The 18,548-nt window shown below is 40.2% G+C and overlaps 2 protein-coding genes across 2 annotated transcripts; both read left to right on the top strand.

Moving 5' to 3' along the window:
- The first annotated feature begins 1,766 nt into the window (after positions 1-1,766).
- mocos (molybdenum cofactor sulfurase) lies at positions 1,767-10,228 on the top strand. The gene is made up of 15 exons (XM_035173394.2): positions 1,767-2,079; positions 2,166-2,255; positions 3,207-3,273; positions 3,383-4,027; positions 4,119-4,195; positions 4,349-4,548; positions 4,660-4,776; positions 4,861-5,241; positions 5,349-5,511; positions 5,629-5,716; positions 6,119-6,243; positions 7,482-7,578; positions 7,722-7,863; positions 7,960-8,064; positions 8,163-10,228. Exons 1-15 carry the CDS (start codon positions 1,968-1,970, stop codon positions 8,250-8,252), a joined length of 2,499 nt encoding a protein of 832 aa, XP_035029285.2. The 5' UTR covers positions 1,767-1,967; the 3' UTR covers positions 8,253-10,228.
- A 1,038-nt stretch (positions 10,229-11,266) lies between these two features.
- si:ch211-117n7.7 (Monoacylglycerol lipase ABHD12-like) lies at positions 11,267-18,185 on the top strand. Its single transcript, XM_035171971.2, has 13 exons — positions 11,267-11,486; positions 14,401-14,516; positions 14,615-14,720; positions 14,855-14,974; positions 15,117-15,147; positions 15,253-15,298; positions 15,587-15,716; positions 16,938-16,975; positions 17,065-17,144; positions 17,244-17,326; positions 17,450-17,528; positions 17,666-17,787; positions 17,896-18,185. Exons 1-13 carry the CDS (start codon positions 11,401-11,403, stop codon positions 17,915-17,917), a joined length of 1,059 nt encoding a protein of 352 aa, XP_035027862.1. The 5' UTR covers positions 11,267-11,400; the 3' UTR covers positions 17,918-18,185.
- The last annotated feature ends 363 nt before the right edge of the window (positions 18,186-18,548 follow it).

Below are 18,548 nucleotides of genomic sequence, written 5' to 3' on the forward strand. Positions count from 1 at the left end.
ACCAGAACAAAGACTTCAGAGCTGTCAAGGACACGGCTCCTGACCAAGTGTGTGACAGTTATTTCAGATCAATTCAGAGCCCATGAGATGATCAGGTATTTCATGCCAATCACTTGTGACTAATTTACTCCTTCATGTTCCTTGTGCGACAATGAGATTACAGAGTCATGGATGATATGTAATGGGATTACTGAGAAGTGTTGGTGTTATCAGTTACTGTTACTGCAAGAGGGGTAGATTTCAAATTGGGAATAATCAGAAATATTAAACGAAATGGGGTCATGGTTTTACCTGAATCTAAAGAATAACTGTGATTGATTCGTTTATCATTATCTAATAACACAGCAGGTCTGCATAGCTCTACCATAAAGTAATCATTACACTTGAATAATGTAAACTAATCAATATTTTTTATCGGATTTTAAATACCATAATTTACATGTGCCTTGTGTGTCAGTTTGTTGATGAAATCAGTTACAGTTGCTAAAAGAAGAGTAGATTCCAAATGTCTTGGAAGGTACAGACTGTAGGTTGCAGTTGCTATCATGCTAAATGGCCACTAAGTGTACATTTTATATACATGTTTCTCTTTCATCAATATATGTGCTCAATTTAAATGTCAAACAGACATCTGAAGATATATTACATTTACCTCTTGGGACTTTGCAATAATTTCTATGCTGTTTTATGATTTGAAATGAATCATATTTGAATTTATAGTGAAAGTTATAAAGTTTGTATAGTGTCATTAATGACTTTAGAATATTTTTTCAGATTTAGGACCAGGATGATGAATAAAGATGGAAAAAAAAGTTTTTATAATTACTTTGGTTACTTAAAGAAGTGTAGGATTTAAGTTTCTTGAAATGAATACCTTGAAATGATTGAGGGACCCGGGGTTCCTTAAATAGATCCATGCAGAACTAATACAACATTTACATGGTGCTACAATGCTTACAATACTACACTAACTTTTCAGGTCTGAAATAGAGAATTTGACATATCACCATTTATAGAAATTACATATATTGTATAGTATGTGTGTCACTGTTTGTCTTTTACCAATATTAATAATGTATGAGTCAGCATAACATGCAGCATATAACATATATTTCAAAAGATAGCAAAACTGGGGGTTTATGTATATTTCCAATTTTTACAGCAAATAATTCTAAAATAAAAAGCTGTTGCAATATGAAACATTTCCCATATCTCACCATCTGGTGTAAATTCTGAAGCATCTTTAATCTCTGTAAATAGAAATCATAGAACATATTATAACAAAGACATACAATTAATTCTCAAACATTTAGCAAAATACAAAATTCACAATCCCTGATCATATTTAATTCGATTACATATTACATAGAGTAATTATTTCATGATTAAGGTATATATAACACACAGTGTATGTATATAAAAAAACATGTACAGTAGACATACATATTATTGTCCAAAGCCAATATTTCAATTCAATTCACTTTTATTTGTATAGCACCAAACCACAACCCCCACCATCTCAAGGTATTTTACATAATAAGGTCGAGACCTTATTATTGAGAGACGCAACAGTTCCCACAACCAGCAAACGCGTGGTGACTGTGTGTTATTATCAACTGATAGTTTAAACTGTCACAGTTAAATCAGCTTTAGTCATAGAGGAAGGAGCAAATCTGGACAGACCAGTTTGTCACATGACTGAAGAGCATTTATTACGACACAGTTTCCTCTAAAATGTGCTCTGTGGCTCCAGTCAACTATGTGGGAGTGACTAAAGTTACCGTGTTGTGTGTCAGCAGACTGGTTGAGAGGAGCAGGACTTCGGACAGAGCAGGAGAGTGTGAACCGGCAACTTGTCAATGAGTTTACAGACTGTGTGTGTGCGCGCGTGTGTGTGTTGACATGTCTGTACCCTCAGCAGTCCCACTGTCTGCTCTGTAGCTCTCCTCCTCAGCAGACAGCGATCGATGGCTTTCCACCAACTTTGCTCGTTTGAAACGTTCCTGCAGGTCTGCGGCCACTACGGTTATGGTGGGAGGCTGGAGGAGGTGGTCGAGCAGGAGTTCGCTCGGATCAAAGGTAAAGATCGTGTGCAGACATAGTGGAAGTAACGGGAGAGCGCAGGCTGATCGCTGTAATGGCTGCTGCCCCCCCCCTGTAAACAGGAACCACCTACTTGGATCATGCAGGAGCCACTCTGTACCCCGAGTCACTGCTCAGGAACTATGGCCTGGACTTGTCAAGGAATGTCTACGGTGAGAGAAGTGTTATTTTTAATGTAGCCATTTCTTTTACTGTCAAACACACAATTTAAAGTGTCCAACCAGTGGCGGATCTAGGATTTTTCTAATTCGTGGGCCATGAACGGGCCCTAGTTCTCACATAGGGGTCAATTATATGTCCAACGTCCATGCACAATTCATGATCCAAGCTGCTTTCAGACATGCACTGTACTCTGGAGGGGCTGTATGTGAAAATACAAATGTCCAACAAAGAGGCTCCAGAATTTTTTGTGGAGTTTCACTGGCCAGCCCCCTAGTATAAAGTCCAGAGGATGTCTGAGTGAGCCCATGTGAGCGCACAGCAGGGGATCCTCCACAGGACTCACTGATGATGTTGTTTCAAACACATGACAGTAGCAAAACTGGGAAAAAAAAGGAATCAAATATCTCTCTATCTATCTATATTTTATATGTGTATATAAGTGTGTATAAGAGACAGAGGAAGATGACGAGAGATCTTTTGGTGATAAGGGAAGATACCAGTTTCTAAAACATGAGATCTCTACAGCGGAATTAATACCTTACTTCCTGCATCCGCCTGCTTGACCTCCGCTCACCTGAAACCTCTGGAGATTTCTGGGTTGTTTCTGGGATGCGTCTGAGCGGAGAATCTCCTGCTGCATTTTGCATGTCTGAGCTCATGTCTGAAAACGGCTTCAGTAAGGTGCACACTCCTCATTCTTAGTTTACTGTTAGCTCTCTAACTTTCAGCAAAGCCACACACCATTTAATATATTTTTCTAAATTGTGACTTGTTCAAGCACATTGTGTACTTCAAAAAAGCTTAGAAAATACAAAAATAACAAATTGTCATATTTATTGTCAGTATCAGGACAGGGGCACTTCATGAACCAATCAGAATTGGCCCCCGAACCCACCCCTGGATTCACTCTTGTGTCTAAGTTTTGTTTATCTCCTCAACAGGGAACCCTCACAGCCAGAACCCCAGTAGCAGATTGACACATGACACCATAGAGAGGGTCAGATACAGGTAAAGTCTATTCACGCCCTAATACGCCTTTATAACGGGGCCCTTGTGAGACCCTTGAATTAAACTTTACTGGTTCAAATTATTTAAAAAACAGAACATTTTCTTACAGGATATTGCAGCATTTCAATGCCACCCCCGAGGAGTACTCTGTGATTTTCACTTCTGGTTGTACAGCCGCACTCAAATTAGTGGCAGAGAGCTTTCCCTGGAGGCCGCAGACTGTGAGCGAAGCGGGGAGTCACTTCTGCTTCCTCACTGACAGCCATACCTCTGTAGTTGGCATAAGAGGGTTGACTTCTGGCCGGGGGGTGGTTACCCTGCCTATCTCCCCACAGGACGTGGAAAACAGGGCAAAGGATGAGCCTCGGGGTGAAGATGATATTTGCCAGACACCGCACCTTTTCTGCTACCCAGCACAGAGCAACTTCTCTGGGAGAAAGTATCCCCTTAGCCATGTGAAAGGCATCCAAGCAAGACGCCTCTACCCAGCGTGCGACCACCGAGGCCGCTGGTTTGTGCTCCTCGATGCCGCCTCTCATGTCAGCTGTTCCCCTCTAAACCTACAGGAGTGCCCCGCTGACTTCATTCCCATCTCCTTCTACAAGATGTTTGGCTTCCCCACAGGGCTCGGGGCCCTTCTTGTCCGTAACGACGCAGCAGGCATACTAACAAAGTCATATTTTGGAGGAGGCACAGCAGCAGCTTACCTTTCTGGAGAAGATTATTATGTGCATTCAGCAAACATTTCCGACAGGTAAAGCCTTGATATTCTTTGAGTTTACAGTTGCTCTGTAGTTCCTGCATCCTTACCCTGAAATGCAATGTTTTCTTGCTCCCTGATACAGATTTGAAGATGGAACTGTCTCTTTCTTGGGCATTGTTGCCCTGAATCACAGCTTTGAAGCTCTTTATAAGATCACAGGTGCTGTAACAAACCGTGTTGATTCTTAGAAAAACATCTAAAACCTCCTTTAATAGCAAAGTCCTAATAATGCATATGCAAGTTGTTCATATTGAGTAATTGCCTCAGGTTAACATCAACACTGTCCCTGTCTTTTACCCTTTTTGCCTTCAGGGGGCATGCATAACATCCAACAGCACACGTTTGGTTTGGCACGCTACACTTACATGCTGCTGTCAAGTCTTTGCCATGGCAACGGGCAACCGGTAGCTTGGATTTACACCGAAGGCCAGTTTGAATGTCCAAGCACACAGGGTGCAATTTTAAACTTTAACCTAATGGATTCTCATGGATTGATAATTGGGTATTCTGAGGTAAATAACCAGGGAAATAGGACTTATTTCTATTTCATAACAGTTTCAATACGACATGTATGAATAGTTAGTACTTAGGCATATACTAAACTATTCCTCTGCTGTCCTCAGGTGGACAGAATGGCCAGTCTGTACAACATTCACGTGCGCACAGGCTGCTTCTGCAACACAGGGGCCTGTCAGTCCTTCCTCGGGATCACCGATGAGCAGTTGAGGAGAAACCTGCAGGTAAGATCAAGGAATAGGAAAAATGTCAAAGTCTGTTAAGGGGATGAACAGGTAGAATAAAACATTGTCCTTTTTTTCTTCCAGGCCGGCCACGTCTGTGGAGACGGTATCGACCTGGTGGACGGCCAGCCTACCGGATCGGTTCGCGTGTCCTTTGGTTACATATCAACATTTGAAGACTGCCAAAAGTTCCTTAACTTTGTTGCTGAGTGCTTTGTGGAGAAACCAGTCACAGTGGACCAAAAGAAACTAGAAAAGCTAAAAACAACCACAGCGACATCCCCGGGCTCAAATGAAGATCTGCCGACCAAAATTTCTAATGGAGAAATATATAAAGGAGATGAGAAGGAGCCCACAGAACCATCACTGAAGGGATTTGGACAGAGACACTCAGAAAGCCACGGGGAGGCTTATACTCTCACCAGCATCTACATATATCCCATCAAATCATGTGGAGCACATGAGGTCTGAGCACAGCGCCACCCAGTCTCTTTTCATTCCTTTTATTTCTTTCTCTGTCTCTCCTTATTTCTTTTCCTCTCTCTGTTTTGACTGTGCTGTTCTTCATGCAGGTGCACGAGTGGCCGGTGGGACCACAGGGTTTACTCTATGACAGAGGCTGGATGGTTGTGAACACAAACGGCGTGTGCCTGAGTCAGAAGAGAGAAACACGTTTATGCCTAATTCACCCACAAGTCCACATGCCTTCAAACAAATTGCTCCTGCAGGCATCAGGTCAGACAGTCTGTCCGTGGCTCACTGAAAATAAACACACCACTTAGCCGCAGGAAATTTCACCTGCAGGTGAATAAGTGGAAGTTGGTTAAAGGATTTTTTGTTGTTTCCCTGCAGGAATGAACACCATTTCTGTTCCTTTGGAAAACAACGCTCAAAAGCAGACAAGCTATCAGCTGTGCCAGAGCAACGTTTGTGGTGACAGGTGAGTTGGCAAAGTTAAAACATCTGAAAGCAGCCGCTGCAGGAAATACCGTCACATATCATTTGCTCCATATCTTTCACTCATATCAATGCATTTCTCTCACTCCACTGTTCTTGACTCAAACTCTCTACAGTGGATGGCATTATGAGACCTCCCTTTCTCAGCTTCATATGAATTTCCTGTTTTTTGTTTTATCATTTGTAATGGAAAAACAAACAATGAGCAAGAGACATTATTAATGTCCTCAGACAGATACCTGCATGACGAGTCACTGGCTGAAAACAAAACTTTTTCATCCAGTGATTCTTGGATTAGATGTCGCCGCAAATAGTAAGCAGCATCAAACTCTGTAGATTTCCCCCAGGGCCTACTGAATATAATCGTCCTCCCTCTTCCCCCCAGGGTGGAGACTGTCGACTGTGGGGATGAGGCTGCTTCGTGGCTTTCAGACTTTCTTGGACAGCCGTGCCGCCTGATAAGACAAAGTCCTTATTTCACCCGAGACATGAAGAAGAGGCCGAGCGGAGGTACACGACAAATAAGCATTTCACCTGTTCTGTCTGGCTCTTCTTCCTGTGCTTCCTTTACAGATGTATCTGTACAAGAGAAATACAGTGTAGCTGAGATCTTGCATTCCCTCCTGCTGCTTACTTGAAATTTAGAAATGTCATATTTTTCTGCAATTGCAAGTAAGTCTGTTTTGAAGCATTAGTTTATTATGTAAAAGAAGATGAGAAATTCAGGCTGAGGTTGGATAATATATTGATAAATGAGTCCCGGGGTTCTTCTATTCCAGGTAGCTTTATAAGATCATCTTTAACACCTGAACACCACCTGGTGTCACTGACTACATTTACATGGACCTTATTCTAAATGAGACCTCATTTCAATAATGATATTTACATGAGTTGCAAACAGAATACTTATATTCCTGATTATGACGTATACATGTTGACTTAATGTGACTAAGATTGGAGTATTTTAAACGTCTTGATTTGAGTATTGCTTGTTCAGAGTATGTCCTTATTCAGGTTAAGGTATTCAGAAGATTCTGTTTACATGACAGAATCGCAGACTATTGCCTTTATAAGGTTAATATTGGCATATTGCTGTCAGTGTAAATAGTTATAGAGAATAGATAAAATAGATAGTACCTCCATATTTTAATAATAAGAATGACCTGACCAAATGGACCTAAATGCTGGCATTTCAGTTGTGGGAGGAAAATACATCATAAATAATCTCCACTTTATCATATTCAGATGAACATATTTTGAACATGACAGGTGCTGCTGATGAATGTGGCAAGGCTGTGAGGATATGTCAGACAGAAAAAGACTGATGTATGGACCTAACATCAGACAATATGAATTTCTAGTACATCAGAGACTCTAATATACAGAGGAGGCGATCAGCACCACTGATTTATACATGTAGTTTAGTGTTCATGTTACAATGATGTCTTCTGGCTCTGAAGGGAGCTGCCAAGTCCGGGAATATTACCATGATGATGTCATGAATCTCAATTGATCCTCTACCATAGTTGCTATATCACAAAGTGCTGTATATTTATAGTAATTACTACTTCATGTATGTTGATATAAGTTTTGATCAATATTGATAAATGTAGTTTTTCTACCTTCTATATTACATTAGAACTGAGTTTGCAGCCTCTTTGGGGATGCACATGGCTGAATCCAGAGATCCGAATGTTTTGCTGAAGTCAGATAAATCACTGGAGTAATATGAAGTCTTTCCGTTCTAGCTGCCACCTCCACATCCCTGTCCCTGGTGAATGAAGCTCAGTATCTCATGATCAACCGTGCCAGTGTGGAGCTCATTGAGAAACAGATGAGCCGCAGGTTTGAACACAGAAAGTGTTATTAAAAATATGCAGTGAAAAACACCGGAACGCACGGACACCCAAATGTTTTTGCATTACAGTGGATCATTTACTTGGGGTGGCAAACTAACATGCAATTTCCACATCCCCTCTTCTCCTCAGTCAAGACTATTCTGAGGGCGATCAGCTCCTTGACACACAGAATGTCATTAGCCGCTTCCGAGCCAATTTAGTCATCACTGGAGTCGAACCATTTGAGGAAGATAATTGGTCACACTTGATTATTGGCAACACTCGATTCGTGGTGAGCTGACACTTTGAGATAAATGTTGAAATCTTCACATGCATTAAAAGCGGATTTTTCGAAAATGAATGTGCTCCCTGTGTGATTAACCCGAAGGTCGCAGGTCAGTGCGGAAGGTGCCATATGGTGGGAGTAGACCAGGAAACAGGGACCAAAACAAAAGAGCCGCTTATGTCTCTGTCCGCTTACCGCAGAGGGAAGGTCGGTCAAACTTACTTCCTCTCAAATGTTATGTTTGTGCCAGTGTGTTTGTGCATGAAAGGTGCGATCACTCTGCCTGTTATTTTGTGAATTTTTAGGTGACTTTTGGTGTGTACCTGACCCATCAGCTACCAAAGGGTTCCCTCTCTGTTGGCTGCCGCATACACCCTGAGCCACTCACTTCGTGAAGAGGTCATCTGCATCAACAGCCTCTTTAATTTATTTTGGTGACATCTTTGGTCCTCACCACTCACGCCCTAGATCACATGTCATACACTGTGAGGACCTTCTGTAGATGGCGCTCTCTCAGTGGCATTTGTTCTCTGAAGTGTCCTTGTCACACTCAAATTTGATTCCATCCAAGTCTGATTTGATGGAGAATGTAATGAGATTTTTGTATTTTTTTCCTCCCATGATTATGTTCTTTAAAGCATGTGTTGTAAAGTAGATTTGAAGTACTCATTGCATGACAAAATTACAATTTGTATATGTTGCTGTTATTTTTTGGCAAAAACAAGTCAGGCTTGATGCTTTAATCACAGTTCATGTTAACCTCCCAGACAGCTCTTCCACTGTGTTCACCCTAGGAGGTTTATATTGCTATTTATTCCAAACACAACACCACTCTAACTGCTGCCAGAATTCAGAAACATGTTGCTCGCTTTAATGAAAAAAACTACCAGAAATCCAGTGCTCGGTACATACTCCCAAGTGGTGCTGAATTGGACATAATATTTTATGCCAGGACGTGTAATAATTTGAAAAGAGCAGTAAGGTTAGGTTTCATGGCCAGCAGAAATGTTATTCTCAGAGTGATGTGCTCGAATATAAAGTATATATGTGCTGTACTGATCTGTCAGTGTCTGGTAGTAAAACTGGTCCTATGTGGCTCACCTATGGTGGAGTTATAGAAAGAGGTGGCTGCTGGGTATCCCAAGGTTTTGTAATGCTGATAGCAAGTTTGCCAGTGTGTGTGTGTGTGTGTGTGTGTGTGTGTGTGTGTGTGTGTGTGTGTGTGTGTGTGTGTGTGTGTGTGTGTGTGTGTGTGTGTTTTCAATTGTATTTGTACAGCGCCAAATCATAATATACATTATCTCAAGGCACTTTACATAAAAGGTCAAGACCTTCAAATTTAGGTTAATTTATTAATTAATTAATGTTTGAGTGTTTAAGTGTGTGGTGGTCCAATTATTACATATGTTTTGGGGACCTAAATCTGTTTAAATCTGCAAAAATGGGAATCATTTATTTTCACTATAATTTCATCCAAGTGACACACTGAGAGAATGTATGACTATTTTGGTCCTGAATTTCATTATCTTCCTGAAATAAACCATCTAAAACCAAATATCTTGTCAAATGGGGGTCAAAGGTCTACTTCGTGTCAGTAAAGCGGTCAGAGCCACATTATGGGGACTTGTCTTCCTTATGGGGACAGTATTTAAGTCCCCATATTGTAAATCATTCATTTTATAGGGTGAAGACAGGTTAGATTAAGGTTAGCGTGAGGCTAGGGGATAGGCCTAGTAACTAAGGTTAAGGTAAGTTAAGGTTAGTCTCCAAGAAATCTATGTAAGTCAATGTAATGTTCTCTAAAGTCATGATTGTGTTTGTGTGTGTGTTTATGTGTGTGTGACAATATTTAAAGCCCTTACAAACAAAAGCTGAATTAAATATAGAGGGATGACAAATTTTGGAATTGCCCATGTAAAGTGTCTTATTTAATATTTTGATGATGTGCGACGGGCACCGTCTAATAAAAGTCACTCCAGAATATTTCAGTTTGGTTGAGATCTGGTGACTTCATAGGCCATCGGAAATGATTCACATAATTTCAACACTCGTCACCTCCTTCAGTGACTCATTCACTCTGGTTCTCCCTTCAGTATATTCACTCATCTCTACCTCCTACTGGTGCACAGTCTGTACAGCAGTGTGTGCACCCTGGCAGTGACTCTTACTGAGAAGCTGCTAATTGATTTTAATCAGCCGTGTTTTGTTTATTAAAAACAGACAATTATGTGTGAAATAATTTAATTAAAAATAAAATTTTGAATAAATAAAAGCATATTTTAAATAGTTGTATAAGTATGGCATGTACTGCATATGTCCATATATAATGTCACAGTTTAATTTGTAAAATAAAGAATGTTTTTTAATCGCATTGTAAGATACTTTTTTGTGTCAAGTGACTTTCAGTGCCATACCAGTACAAAGAATGTGTCAGATTTAATCATAAACCGTCAATAAACATTGATGACACATCTTCACTTCCTCTCTCTATTCAGAATCGAAGCCAATTATCCTGTATACGAACGCTGCCATTTTGCGCATTTGAAGCCATAGTCTATACAGTAGCGTAGTCTCGCCCATACACGTCAGTCACAGCTGTCATCACAGCATTTGACCCAGTTTTTTTATCAAGATTCAAATGCACAGTAAAAACAGGCGTCACACTGTACAAATCTTACTTTGCTCGTCCTCCTATTGCAACAGAAATAAGGATTAAACACAAGACTAGTTTACTAATGAATAGTATATATACAGTACATACATACACACATATACACATACTTGTGTACATATACATGTATTTTGTACAAAGATCAGCAGCAGTGGAATCATAAAGTGAACAATATTTGATAGGTCACAAAGTGCATTGTGCATTATTGTTGTGTGTGTTATTGTTTTCTAAAGCTCTACAGTCACAGTGGTGTAAATGAGCAGTGTGTGCTCCTGGGCCTGACGGCCTGTGGGTAGAAGCTGTTTACCAGTGTTGTTGTCCTGAACGTCAACACTTCTGCAGCGAGTGTGAAGAGGCAGTGTTGTGGATGTGTGCGGCCCCTGATGATGTTGTGTGCACTACTTCTATCATCATATAACTCATTAAAACCAAAAATAATGGAAAAATTAACACTTGAACAAACACTTGACTTGTGCTTTGATTTTTCTTTGGGGGGGGGGTCCATGTCCCTTCCACTAACATGGAAGAGGCAGGATTTATGACCTGTACTGCAGCCAGCCACCAGGTGGCGATGGAGACACATTACTTGAGGTAGCTGACATGGACTCAGGGATCAAGCTAAGAACAGTATACAGTGTACTGTGCTGCCCTTAAGGTGGCGTCGAGTGCAACATGTATTGTGCTTTGTGATAACATGATATAAAGCAGCGCTACCTTAACAAGCACTGGTTCCTCCCCTTCCTCGTGTTTTAACTGTACTTTGATCAAACTTGTGATCGCTGCTAATCAGCAGTCAGAGAACTGTGAGAAGTGAACATATATACACATATATCATATATATATATAATCAGTGTGACTGACGAGGAGACGCCATGAAGAGACGAGTGGTTCAAAAGACTCCTTCAACTTCCGGAGTGGGAGCAGCTCAGAGAACTAAGCAGAGGAAGGAGGAGACCCTGTGAGTTCACTAGATTACCTCTCTAACTATTTACACATATGTCAGTCACTGTGGATCACTGTTTTTACTAGTTTGCATTTCGAACGAAACAAGAGAATCCAGTTTAAAGGTTTTAAGTTGCAGCAGTTTAGTGTCTGACATCATGTTTCACCCACTGACTTATTTACAGTTATAGTTAGAATAAATAATGATTGACTCAGGATCCAAAGACCACAGTTGTTGTAAATGTGACACTGATCAGGTTGGTGAGATGTAACAAAGGACTTTCAAGTGCATCTTTCATGTATCTGTACTTTACTGAAGTAGATTTGTTTTCAGGTACTTTATACTTCTACTTCATTACACATATCAAACAAATACCTGCGCTTTCTACACCACAACATCTTTGCACTGCATTGTATTTCATATTCATATTATTTCTAATGTGAAGTTAAAAGTTTAAAAGTTATCAATAAGAAAAGGGGAGTTGATCCAATCAGGGCAGGCAGGTAATATTAGACCCCGCCTCCCGCAGCAACACATCTAAAATGGATTCAGAAGAGCCCCCCACTGAGAGCCAGACATGATGTTGGAGGAGTCCATTGCATTAAGGAATAGGATACACTCAGCATTTACTTTTAGTTTTAATATTTAAGTATATTTAATAGCAAGTGACCCAGCCCAAGCTTCCTATCATAACAAGTGTCTATGCCAACCTAACAACTGTACTGTTTCACAGATTCAGATCAAGATTCCCATAAAAAAACAAATTTTTCCTTGATTTGACCCTCTCTGGTGGATCTAAAATCCATTTCAGCAGATGAATAGCAAATTTGATATGGAAAAGTTTCAATGTACAAAAAATTGTGCTATCTCATATAAAAGCATAATGTTTTTATATTTTGATGACTGAGAATTTTGGGTCACTTTAGGAAAAGTCATCACATTTCAGGCTAAAGGAATCACAATAAGAGTGTCTTTACTGCTGTCAGATCTCAATAAGTTATGTGTGTAAGGGTGAAAACTGCATTTACAACACAAAGTGCGAAAAGTGAAGGATTCTGAATTTCTGGTGCATCCCTACAAAAAGAGTTTGTCCAGAAGACATCACACTGCAGGTGTTTAGTCATTAAAAAGTCTGATATGAGCTCATTGCCAGCTTCAGAAAAAGATCTGAATATCAAAGTGAGTAACTGTGGACAGATGAGACCACAGTCTAATGGTTGCTGGAATAAACCAACTCCTCTGTGTTTCCCTCCGAGCTCTGTGGAGGAATCTGTCTTGGACTAAAAGGGCTCTTCTGGCTGATGAGAGTGTTAATGGAGGGGGAGGGATGTATTGTCCATTAATTGGTAATAGTCTGAATAGCTTCCTCTTTTCTCAGTCGCTGGCTTCAGGGAGTCGAGGCCTGTCTCCAACGACCGCCTGCCCTCCTTAATAGATTATTCAATTACTCTCTTCTATATTAATGTTTCCATATTAATCTTGCAAGGTGAGACATGTGCGGAGCAGCTCTGTATATACCAGTGGGCGTAAGTGTGTGTCCTCATGGAGGTCTATATCTGCTGCATCGGTTTCACCATCTCTTTAATGGCAGCTGCTATTTAGAGGTCATTTTTTCTCAAGCTTTGCCTCAATGCAGCTACAGGTGCTTATTTCTACACTACTCACAACTCTACTTCACCCTGAAACTCCTTCCCTTTACTGATGCACCTCACAATCCCTGAATCACCCAAAGTCACCCCTCTGCAGCTGAACTGAAACAGAGGTTGAGCTGAGTTCAGATGTAAAGTGGATGAAGAAGAAAGTTGGGATTTAAAGATTAGCAATGTTGCCTGGTGATGATTTGGTGTCTTGGCACTTCAGATTGGATAGGTATTGATTAGAGAGTTTGAGCCGATCTAGTATTGAAGAGGGCATTTCAAATCATCAAGAGGAATGACAATCAGAGGAGGCCAAGGCCAAACTGTCCCCTTAAATTCAAGCAAGCTGCAGAAAATGTCAGACACTCGTAGATATCAGTCCCCTAAACATAACATTATTCTTTGAGAAATTAGTGAAAATGTAAAAATAAAAAATAAAAAACAGCCTAATCTCACAATGTTAAATTAAGTGATAAAAACCTTCTGGAACTGCCCTTTTTGCAGATCTGCATCAAAATAAAATGGGTTCTTTAACGACAAATGACCCACCCTCAAAAAAAGGAATATGCACATACAGTAAAAAAATCTATAGATATGTGCTGGATCAAAAAAATATAAATAAATAAAATGTTTGAAAAAGAGAAAATCCACACACCTGAAGCTCCTTATATTTGCAGGTGATGCTTCAAGCTCTTTCCCAGACTTGTGATTTCAGTAATACAGAATGTATACATATCATAGTACATATTGTAATTAATATATATAGAAAAGTAATGCTCAAAATATAAACATGCAAAATGTAAGATTGATTGGTTTGGTATTCCATAATACATTCATAACAAATTCCAGCTAAATAGTTGTTATAAATACTATCAGTATCCATGTCTCATTAAGTTTCATGGAAATTTGTCCAGTAGTTTTTGTGTAATCATGCTTGAAAACAAAGACATTAATGAACCTACCAACGAACAGGGGCTGAAAACATAACCTCCATGGCCAATGTAAAATAAACAATAATAACTATTGTTAAATGAACAGATGGTGATCTGTACTTATTGACACTTTACCTATATGTTCTTGTTGGGCTTAATTATGAAACTACAATACTACAAAACAAATATTCGAGTCGGAGCAGACCACCTCTGGATGTGGTCGGTGGTGAGTGATCAGTGTTGTGATTGGATTATCAGATGTTAACACCAGGTGTGAATAGTGCCTCAGAGACACCTGGAGGCTCCTTAAGATAAAGCTTGGATGGTTAATAGTCTCTCTCTCTCTCTGTCTGTGTCCAGGTCCCGATGGTGGCTGAAAAGAAGCTTATTGGCCGTCTTTGTCGTCTTCATATTGGTGCCCGCCTCGCTGACAACACTCCCAGATTTAATTCAGCACTTTGTTTACACTCACAGAAGTAAGAGAACAAAACCCTGTCTGCCTCTAGCAAGCACTGTGAATCCTCCACTTGCTCACAGAAAAAGGAGCCCACCTCTCTTCTTCTCCTTTTTGTAGTCAGGCTGCCGTTCTTCCTTGACCTCCGCCAACCTGCTGATCTCTCCCTTAATCACACAATCAACATGTACTTAACATCAGAGAAGGGAATCTCCCTCGGCGTATGGTGAGTACAAGCCAAGTTCGACCGTTTCTTTCTCTAGCATTGGTGTAAAAAGGCAAAAAGGACAATACCCGTTTTTTAATGATCTAATTATCAGTCATGTCTCTGAACCAGTTTGTGGTTTCAAACTGTTCAAGGCACACTGTCCCTGAAAGTCGGTGGAAGGAGGCACGGGGGAAGGACTTGGCGTGGTACCAGAACACTTTAAGCGATGGAAGGCCAGTTTTCATATATCTTCATGGGAACACGGGCACAAGGTATAATGAATAATGCATTTGTCCTATAGTTGGCTCCTGCAGAGGCAGAGAGAAGGTGTTCCACACCACTGGACATATTTTTTCTTTTCTCCAAAAACACCAATTTATTGGCACTTGTGTTGTGTCTGAATCATTCCAACAGGGCAGCCTCTCATCGGGTGGGAGTGGCAAAAGTGAGTGACCAACACCACAAACATATTGTTTTTATGGCACTCTAATAAAAAATATAACGTCTCAGTAGCCATTATGATGATAAATAAGCCTTTTTATGTCAACAGATATTGAGTTCACTTGATTTCCACGTGCTGGTGCCTGACTACAGAGGTTGGTGCTGAGTCTTCTTTTAAACATGATTTCCATCTCTATGTTTCTTTCCCCTCTCACTGATTGTAACACACAAGCTTCTCACATTGGTTTAATATATTCACGATCACTGTAGAGTCACTGTGCAGCTTGATCACCTGCTTGTTGTGAGACAGTTACCAGACAGTAGTTCAACTGAAGGTCAGCCTCTAGTGCAGGTTCCCCTCTGAGTGACTGCCACCTTGTGGCAGAGCGAGGCAGCTGCGTGATGTTTCAGTGAGCAGCAACTGACATGAGAAACTCTGGCAGGGTTTGGAGACTCCACTGGGGAGCCGACTGAGGCCGGACTGACCACTGACGCCCTCTACTTGTACAACTGGGTCAAAGCTCGCAGTGGAAACAGCCTGGTTGTCTTCTGGGGACACTCTCTTGGCACCGGGTGAGACGGAAACAACTCAAAATCCGTCCACTGCTGTAGAGCGTGTGCACTGTATACTATTCTGATTTCTCTGATTGAAGAGATAAAGAAAATAGCTCAAAAAACACAAACCTTCAGAAAACTGAAATTCAGCACAAGAACCAAAGATCCAAAGATTTCTCTAAAATAGTGATTAGTTACACAATTGAGTATCTTAAATTATTTAACTAATGTGGCTCATGATTGGAGCATGTTAAGGAGGGGGTTAAATGGGTAAGACCACAAACACAGTTAAGTTTGACAACTCACGCATCAAATAGTTATTGCAGCAGCAAAACATAGTCAGAGTTTGGCCTGAAGGCTCTGACTGGGGATATAAATATAATATATTTAAACCCTCTGTCGGAGCCTACAGGTGGATGCTGCTGGGGTGGTGGAGGGGCTGAATCAACAGGCAGCGATACTGATGCAGGGCAGCAGAGGCATTGATAAGCAAAGGGAGAGATGGGAAATCTTTTCAGCTTAAATATACCTCCACATTAGGAGGGTGTGCATGATAGGGGATTGTAGCGAATGAGGCATGTCACATGATTAGAGCAGAACTGCCTGAACTACCTCGCAAGTGTCGATCCATTTTGGACTGACGACAGTCACACACACAGAAACACAAAAAATCAAAAACACAGTGTAGCAGGTGGATCTTGATACAAACTGCAGAACAATCTCACCATCTTGAATTTACAGTTTCTACTAGAAATAGTATAAACTGTAACTGACTATATATATTTGCTAAGTAAATCATTTAATTTTAATTCATACCAAACAACTGATTATCTGTAGGTAAAATACATCATACATTCATTCTCAGCTAAAATGAACCTGCCACCATCAGAAGTAGTTAAAGAAAAAACAGAATTATTGATAATAATAATAATTTTCTGTGGTTGGTTTCACCTGTGTCTGATGAAGGATGATGCAAAAACTACTAATTTGATTTCCACCCAAACTTGAGGGAGGGATGGGGCCTGATAGAAACCAGTTAAATTTCTTGACAAATGCAGATTTACGGGCAGATCAAGGATTTTTTCACTTTTTTTCTTTTTTCTAAGCTACTTTGAGACCTAGACCATCCTGTGCAGGATTGTTTGTCCTTGGCGGAGGTTTGCTCTTCAGTGAGCTAATTGTTGAAGTTATAGACAAAATGTAGAAACTGAGGTTGTTGTTTTTCCCATCTCTTTGCAGTGTGGGCACCAACACTGCAGCAAAACTGATTGAGCAAGGTAAGTTATGCTACCAGTGAACTTTGTCAAATATAAATAAGTGGAAGTAACTTCTAAATTTTAAAATGACAACGATTTCTTGTTTTCAGGTGTAGTTCTTGACGGTGTCATCTTGGAGGGTGCATTTAATACTGCTAGACAGCCGATTACAGATCATCCATTTACTTGGGTAGCTTAATCTAACTTTTGGTATTAGATTTGTAAATATCATGGCGCTGCCACTGCATTACACAAAACCCTGACATGTTCTATTTCTTCCTGTTCGAAGTATTACTGGAAACTTCCAGGCACTGGATACTTTTTCCCGGAACCATGGGCAGAAAACAAGTGTTTTTTTCCTACTGAAGAAAAGTACGTTTTCATGAACTCATGGTTAATGACAAATATGAGCTGATGCATGATATCAAACACTGATTAACAAATAATGTTGTTACTACCAGTGAAACAGTAATATGTGTCTTTGTGATCCCGCAGTTTGAAGAAAATGAAAAGTCCAATACTTTTCCTTCATTCAGAGGACGATCACCTAGTTCCCATTCAGATTGCTCAGCAGGTACTTCTGGCACAGAGAGCTTCTTTTCATCTATGGAAACTGAGGCAGTGATTAGAGCTGGAACAGATAAAAGTGTCTTCTGTGGGATAACTTTTTTGTTTTCGGGGGACTGAACTTAATTTGCCTTTCTGTCCCAGATGTACGAGGTGGCAGTGAGTGCCCAGAATGCAGAGCAAGTGAAGATAGTTTCATTCGATGGTTCTCTGGGGTACCTGCACAACGGCTTGTACCGAGACCCTAGTGTGCCTGACATCATTAAGTGAGAAAACATGTCACTGATAATGCTTCAAGTGGTTTTATTCTGGGATGTTTTATTTCTACCACATGTGTTTGTGTATCTCATCATGTCTCCATTGCTCCTCTGCAGGAACTTTGTGCTGTCGTTGTAATGAGGGCAAGACAATGGAAACCGAAAAACCACGCCACATTCCAGATGATTTCATTTCAATATTTTTGATTTGTCTTTACTGCTGCATATGAATAAATATATGATCCACAATGTTTGTGATGAATACAAATAAAATTGTTTAGGGGAATCAATAGCTGTAAATTTAATTTTTAAAGTTGCAATTGCTTAGGAAGGATTACATTCTTAACTGCTGTTTTTTTTATTATATCTGTCAACAATAAATCATCCTGACTTAACAGAACTATGAACAATACTTTGAATGTGAATTATTAATCAGATGAGATGTTGCTACAGCAAGGGCCCTCTGCTGGGTGTGTTTGTGTGGTGATAACGTTAATCTATAACACTAGGTAATCACTTTATTAATCCAAGGCTTCACATGTCTATGTTTATCAGTAACATTTCAGAATAATACAAGAAGAAAAACGAAAAAACATCTGACCCCTGACCTGGTTATCACAAGTGTGGTTTCAGGAAAACACACAATCTTAGTATTCTGACTGCTGTCAGTTCAACCATATATTCAATTATTCATAAACATTTAAATAATCTCTGTTCATATGTAACAGCAGTTTATTATAGTAAATATTGTTTATTCTGTGAAACCAAAA

The sequence above is a fragment of the Hippoglossus stenolepis genome, chromosome 12 (genome assembly GCF_022539355.2).
Source record: "Hippoglossus stenolepis isolate QCI-W04-F060 chromosome 12, HSTE1.2, whole genome shotgun sequence".
In the NCBI taxonomy this organism is placed as follows: Eukaryota; Metazoa; Chordata; class Actinopteri; order Pleuronectiformes; family Pleuronectidae; genus Hippoglossus; species Hippoglossus stenolepis.